General features: G+C 39.1%; 1 protein-coding gene across 1 annotated transcript; it reads right to left on the bottom strand.

The window, feature by feature from the left end:
- Positions 1 to 424: 424 nt before the first annotated feature.
- On the bottom strand, positions 425 to 2,728 carry LOC144639524 (protein leg1a-like; the record flags this gene model as incomplete). Its single annotated transcript, XM_078498820.1, has 2 exons — positions 2,683 to 2,728; positions 425 to 1,159 (listed from the first exon to the last, which is right to left on the bottom strand). A coding segment is annotated over exon 2 (688 nt), but the record flags the coding sequence as incomplete, so codon positions are not given.
- Between the last annotated feature and the right edge of the window lie 4,647 nt (positions 2,729 to 7,375).

Raw genomic sequence — 7,375 nt, 5'->3', positions numbered from 1 at the left:
TACAACAAAAGCTATTCTAAGAAGCGATTCTTCATAGCTGATAGTTCTTCAATAAATATTAACTTTTATAATAGTGCCCTTCCGACTGTGATCTTCATTATGGTTCCAATGACAAAGGATTTCCTCCCCCCTCCCCAAAATTATTCTTCTCCCTTCTTACATTTTCACTCGCTCCAATCCTTTTCGTCCTGCGTCAAAATTTGAATGCCTTATGCATGTGGGCCACATTTTAGCTTTAGAAATATTCACGCATTCTTACATTTGTAGACTAACAGTAAGCGAAGATTGGCTTCGTATATTACTTCTACCTAAAACACCAAGATTTTATTTTCCCTGCAGACCTCTGCATGCAGATGTTACCTTCACTGTGGGTGTTATAAGATAAGGTAGAGCATATATAGAGAATATCATGAAGTTTACGAACCTCTTAGTATGGACGTTGTGTGAGCTTTCCACATCAAGGCAACCGTAGCGTCCTTTTCAGGATCAAAGGAAGATGACTGCTGAGTAGAAGCAACTTTTACACGTTCAAAGAACTCGCTCCAGTCACGAAGAACCTCAGGATGGTCCAACGAACACTCTTGAATACTGGTACAGAACTTTTGTTTTACTTTGTCGCTCACATTAGTCGGTTTAGCAATGTACACAGGGTGCCTCAGAGGGGCGAATACTCCGGCATTCAAGGCCCCCAGGAACGGTAGGACTGAGAGGTAGTAATTCATATCGGCCCACCAGCTGTTTGGGGACACACAGCGAGGCTCAGCGCTACATTTCTGGCTATCCGCCATGTCACGGAGGCGACCAGAAGACATTTGCCATCCGAACTGCAGCGGCAGTCCCCAAAGGAGGTTCCCAGTGTTGTTATACCCCCAGGAATTGAAGTACCCGTGGGTGTTTTGCACCATCAACTTGAAAATCCCCATTCTCTGTAGATAATCCCAGGGGTTGATAATCGTCATCATTTTGTCATCTATCTGCCCAACGGGGTAGTCGTCCAAAGAGGCCGGAGCTTCCCACCAACCAGGTGGATAATGATGCTGGGATGCTGACGCGGGAGTGGATAAATGGCATATTGCCATGCACAGCACGGCAAAACAACCCAGATAACACATAACGGTTCGACTAGGTCAAAACTGCTTGCGACCAGAATAAAAGAAACCTACAAATAAATAGAAATCGCGTCACGTACTACGTTTCCACTGAACAAACAACGGTCTAGACTACTCCGCATTGCATTTAGGGAAAAATATATTTTCATTGGCATATGAAAAAGAAATGTTATTAAAAATTTGACTATTTTTAATTTTACATTATTTTTTTTGAGGAAATGAGAGAATTTCCCGAAATGAAAAATGAAAATATTCAGGATTTAATTTTTGCGCATTTAAACAGCTTTGTTTAATGTCAGCAATGGTTTGTAAAAGCAAAACAGTTTAAATTGAATGTTTGGATAGAAAATGCAGTTAAAAGGCGCGAATTTGTGTTAACTGACTTAATTTCTGACCAATTCTAATTCTGATGCTTGGCCATTTTTCATCAATTTTTTTGTTTTATTTGGTAAACACTGTAGGTTTGTCGAATAGTGTCCTTATTGACAGGCGAATTCTACATCAGCTGCTAAACTTCCCATACTTCGCAATTCTATCTGATGCAAGACTAAAACTGATGCCTCGTCACTGTTCGTATTCTCCAATAATTTTGAACCCCATCCTGGACAAAAATATAAAAATTGCAATAGGCATTAGGCAATTACATTGCCTCATGCCCGTAGTATACAAGCAGAAGGCTTTGATTTAACTTGTACAGGGACTGTACGCTTCCCCAAACCTGGCCTCACGAGTAACATCACTTTCTATAAGCTTGCTGACCCCATTCAGCTACAAGTAGGCAAGTGTGGCATTCTTGCGTCGCATATATATAGTGTGGCCACCAGCGGGGTTAACGCGTGCGAGCTCTTGAACTGGTTCGCCAAGGGGAAAATCTTAGCTCTGGCTAGTCTGAATGTTAAAACTAGAAGTGGAGACACGTTAGGAATTGTGGGTGATATTTATTTCTTCGTGTTTTGGCTCTGTCTGAATTTTTTCTCTAATTATGCATTTGTGTTTGTCTCGTCTCATGATTTCTCTCTAGTAAAATAACCGCAGCAGGCAGGCCACCGGCTATGCTGACAAACTTTTAACCGAATTTAAGAGTGGGAGAAATAGCATCTGGCATATTAAGCATGCCACAAAACGTCCCTTAATCTTGATTTTGCTGCGACGATTTGTTACTTTTGTTCGGAAATTAAATGTTTGTAAGCTCTGTTGACACTGACATCAAATGGCACATGTCCAATAAACCAGCAATCAGGAAATCACTCGAGATACAAAGATGGCGAAATCACGTCTGCCATCAGATGATTTCACAATCTTCGTAGATCCTTTATATTTGAGACATTTTGCAGTTTTTTTGTATAATTCATGCACCCCTTTATGGCATATTTTTGTTTTCGATGTCAAACTGTAACTAAGAGACAAAGAGGAAAACAACAAACAGCAAGAACAACGATACCAAACTTTGCCTCTTTCAATCAAGAATAAGTAAATTAAAATTCTAACACTTTGAGGTCATTTGGATATGGTCATGAAGCTTTCTCAATTAACACAGAAATTCATCACTCAAAAAGTCAGTAAAGCAACTTACAATTTTCTTGAGAGTCGAGTCCGTAAATTTCTCCAAAATGTTTGTTGTGCGAATGAGACCACACATACACCCGATACACTGAGCAGAAGTTTATTCTTAGATCACGTGCGTTTACAATGCAAGTATACAACCACGCGACCTCGTTTTGGGGTTGACACCAGGCTCTCGCCGAGTTCTCCCCACGGCCAGGTTGTTGCACAAAGTTTTACCCAGGTCCCTTGTAGGTATTTCCTTTCTTTTCTACCTCAGCTCAATTAAACAAAAAAAATCAAGAAAATTGCATAAAAATGTTTCTTTGGAAAGAGTGTGATCATATAAACCGCTATCTCAAATTTAGAACTTGAGCTATTTTATTTCACAATAATCCTGATAACTAAAACACGACCTTTTTTTCTGCGGTTTGCCCTTCCGTCCCAATTTTAGCCACCGATGAAAACGTTGACGTCACAAACTCGAGTAATGTGCGCAGACCTGCGCATGTTGTGCCATAGATGGAGATTAATATGGACACCTCATTAGGAAGAAAAATTTCCATCATATGGATGTCCCCTCCGTTGAGGGGTTGGGTCGAGAGGACGGCTGAACTTCAGACTAGCTTAGAAGTGACATACCGTATTTATTTGATTAAGCACTCAACCTCGAATAAGCGCCCACTCTCAAGGTCCAAAAATTAAATAAGCGCCCAGGGCGCTTAAGTATCTCGTCGTGGCTTAACTGTGTTTATCTGCGCCCGCAATTCTTGTAGCTCTTGGTAGCCTCGCTATCAAACTGAATTGTAATTTATATCGAAGTGGGATTGTTTTTGACAGCTGATGGCGGGCTGTTTGATCTCTATCACAACCCAGGCACTTGGCGCAACACTAGTATTTGATCCGTGTCGACAAAGTTGAAAAGGAAGTATTGTTTTATTGGTGAACAGCGAATTACGAAGGGAAAAAATCTCCAATACACAGAGACCAACGGTTTTACAAATCACCGCAACTGTGTCAATATTTTTCCATGTTGTATATTTGAACAAGTAGGTAAGTGTAGTAAGCATTTAATAACTTATTTTACGGACGGTATCTCGTTTCTCTGGAGTCCGCGTTGGGCCGATGTTGCCCGCTGAATAGTGAATTATGTCGCCTGTTGTTTAACTAAATGCGGATTGTTATTGCTAAAGAGATTTTTTTTATTCCATCGCCGGTAAATAAACAGCTTCCGTTTTTCTAGATTTAAATTTTCCGTTTGCAAATCGTCTGAACTGAAATCGCTCCCAAATGAACTCCATTTCAGTGCGTGTTTGTGCGAAAACTAAAATCTCCGGGATTTTGCCTTTAACAATTTTTTGTTGCTGTTGAGGACCAACATTTACTAGTAAAGCCACCAGAATGTAGCTTGTTTATGCTAAGGATAAGGAATATGTGAATTCTATTGAAAGATAGCTTGCTTGTTGAGCCTGCTTAACGGATCTTTATAACAAAACTGTACCGCACCTAAATGAAAACGCTTTCTTGTTATTCAAAAGATGTCGCCTGATCAAATTTTAGCTCGGGATAATCCTTAAAAATTATTTCTTTTACGTCAACAGCCATGAATATAAAATATTCAATTTTTACAATTAACTATGGTATTATCTTGACACGCGATGGCGATCACCTCTCAGAAGATATTTTCTTTGTTATTGGTGAAAATATCATTCGAGAAAACAGCAGATGGCGAGACTGTATTGCACTGAGACATAAAGGAAAACAAAAAATGCAATTTAGAGCGTGTAAAATTTGAATATGGCGTGTCACGACAGTGAATATCAACACATTCCAAAATTGACCTAATCGCGAATCTCTTCGTTTTCGACTGAAACAGAAATTCTAGCGAAAATTTTTCATTTTTTTGTTTTAAAAAACTGCATTTAACGTTACAATTGAAGTTAATATGAGCAGGTGTTTTCAGTTTCGAAAACATAATTTTCAGAAAGTAGCATCATCGACTCTACCTTTGCAAAGTTTTATTGGCTAGATCGTTTAACAAAATCGGAAATTATTTCATCGCTTTAGGACGTTTTTTTTTTTCAGCATGAACTCAAGAAAGTATAGAACCAATATTTGCCAGTTCATACTTAAATTGTTTGAGAAAACAGCCGGATCTATTTTAGCAAAAATTAAGGTCTGTATGCTGTATATTTGGTGAATTTAATATGCCAACTGTCAGCTAATGTTCTCGTTTATTGTCAGTTCCATTGTTCCTGTGAACCAATCGAATTTGAAACGGTGTCACATAATTGTCACTTTTAATACTGAATAAAGGAAAACTGAACCTCGTTTCCAGCTATATCGAGATCCACAAAAAAAACTAAAAAAAAATTAAAATAATTTGCGAAAAATTCAAGTGAGTTTTTGAAACGTTTCCCCTGAGAGATGATGTTCCTATAAAACCGTGTCGGGAATGTTCAGTTTTTATTTTTCATTATAAAAGCTTACGCATTCGTTTTAAACAAGAACGAATACAACATTTAACCGTATACTTGTAGTATATGGAGGACAACCTAGAGAACCAATGAAAAATTGCATCAAATTGTCTCTATTCTATGGTAAAATCGTCCAAATCTCATATTTCTAGATTAAGTCTAGTGAATTTTTACCGACTTCTTCAAGATTTACTGCGATACATTTGAAAGAAAATTGTGTTATTATACGAAAAGATGTTTTTTACGCAAACTGTTTACTTCCATTCGCTAATCTTGACGACACGCATTTGCATACAAAAACAGACATAATGGACCACCTGCTCAACCATTGAACTATACCCAATGTAAAACGTAGTAGTCTGAAGAAAAAAAATCTAAAATTCTTAAAAGTCGAATGGGAGGATGTGTGACAATATGATAAGAACCTCTTGAAGGCGACGTTGTTTCATTCCGTCGAGTTTATACTGTATAGCATTGTGTCATCTCGGATTAAGGTACGATAATATATTTAAAATTGATGGCTCATTCTCCTCATAAAGGAAAATTAATTAGTTTGACGCTTTTCAGAGATACATTCTCTATGCGCGTTAGGACCTATTATAACATTATATTATACGCAATTACGCAATTCAAGCGCATAAGTTTGCATGATGGAGTTGTGAATGAGACAGCTGACTGATCGGACAATAAATATGATGTAGAAACTATCAGTTTGAAAATCACTAACAGTTGTATTAAAAGAACGCTTCAGGCCAGGAGGCCAGGGGGTGGGGATGGAGGGGGCGTCCCCCCCTACCCCCTACGTCTCCTTTACATTCCCGCTTTCTCTTCGCCCCTTCTCGACCAGAGAGCCTGAAAAACGTAATGAGAAAATAATTTTTGTTTTTCAGATCTCGCCGCTATGTGTGGTTGTTCACAAAGTACGAAGCTACTGTTGTGGAAGGCTTTGATTCGAGTGATCGCTTTCATCGTGGTCGCATTGACTGGAGGATTAATTTTCTCCAAAGTGGAACGTCCCAATGCCGAAAATAATTCAAAGACCAAAGACGAGCTTTTAGACAGCTTATGGAAAGAAATGGAAAAGAAATACAATATGACCCAGAGTGATTTTGACAACTTTACTCAAATGACTAACGATGCACTTAGCCTAGATGGGCCTGAGTGGAGTTTTTACGAAGGCTTCAGGTATGCCTTTGAAACGCTGACGACTATTGGTAAGTACAAAATTAATTTTTTTTGAAGCTGTCAATATTGGCGTTGCCGACCTCTTCTTCCTCCCCGCAAACAGGGCTGATATGTTGTGAGCGGGCTGTATGGATAAAAATTACCATTGTACTGGGGGTGGGGAGGGGGAGGCGAATACAAATATCAATCGTCGGCAAAAAGATGAAGTGTCCTAAGACCTTTGACTAGGATATTACGTGTTCATTGTATATTTCTGTAAGAATAAGCTGAGCAAACTATTTGCCAGCACAAAAATCATTGTAGGCATTTATTAAAACCATTGGAAGTATTAGCATTCATATCTAGTTTTGGCTCATGAGTGTTCTTTCTTCCCCGAGAAAGGTCTAAACGCGGAAAATTGTTTTATTACGTTATGAATTATAAAGCCTTTCATGCTTTATAAAGAATTTCTGAGGACGGCTTTTTCTCACTTTTGCAACTGTTTTAAATGCATGTATTTCAAGTTCACGACAGTTTGGCGGTTTAGATTTAACTTTGCCTAGTTCCTAGGAATCTATTTTCGTCGCGGTCAACCCGTTTCGGGTCACGTGCCGTTCGCCCTGGAGTACGCCACCGAAACGAGAAGTGACGTTATAGATACCGCGTAGGCCTGGGAAAAAAGCCGTACAGTAACTGTCGTCGTTATCCCTGGTACTAGTAGGGAGCTTTAGCAAACCACAACGGCAACGTGAACGAGAACGTCAAACAAAAGGTTTAATGAGCAGAATAAAAGCCCTGCACGTGCGTTTTATATCCTGGTACATTTCTTGGCCGTTCTCTGCAAAACAACAACGTCAAATGACCAAATTCTGCGTACTTTAACGAGCGTGAACGACGTCGGCTAAATTTTCGAATTTCTATTTGATGATGAACGTTTTCTGACATATTTAGCTCCAGCTTGTTCCTATTAACAATAGATACACTGAATACATTTGGACAATAGCGAGATTCTCAAATAAAACTAAATTTATCTTGCACCAGGCGTTGTCCTCGGCGTCGCCGTCGTTATTGCTAAAGCTCCCT

This window comes from Oculina patagonica, unplaced genomic scaffold, assembly GCF_052425735.1.
Source record: "Oculina patagonica isolate OP01 unplaced genomic scaffold, crgOcupat unplaced1021, whole genome shotgun sequence".
In the NCBI taxonomy this organism is placed as follows: Eukaryota; Metazoa; Cnidaria; class Anthozoa; order Scleractinia; family Oculinidae; genus Oculina; species Oculina patagonica.
Note: the sequence above shows the minus strand (reverse complement) of the source record. Positions and strands in the feature narration are given on the sequence as shown.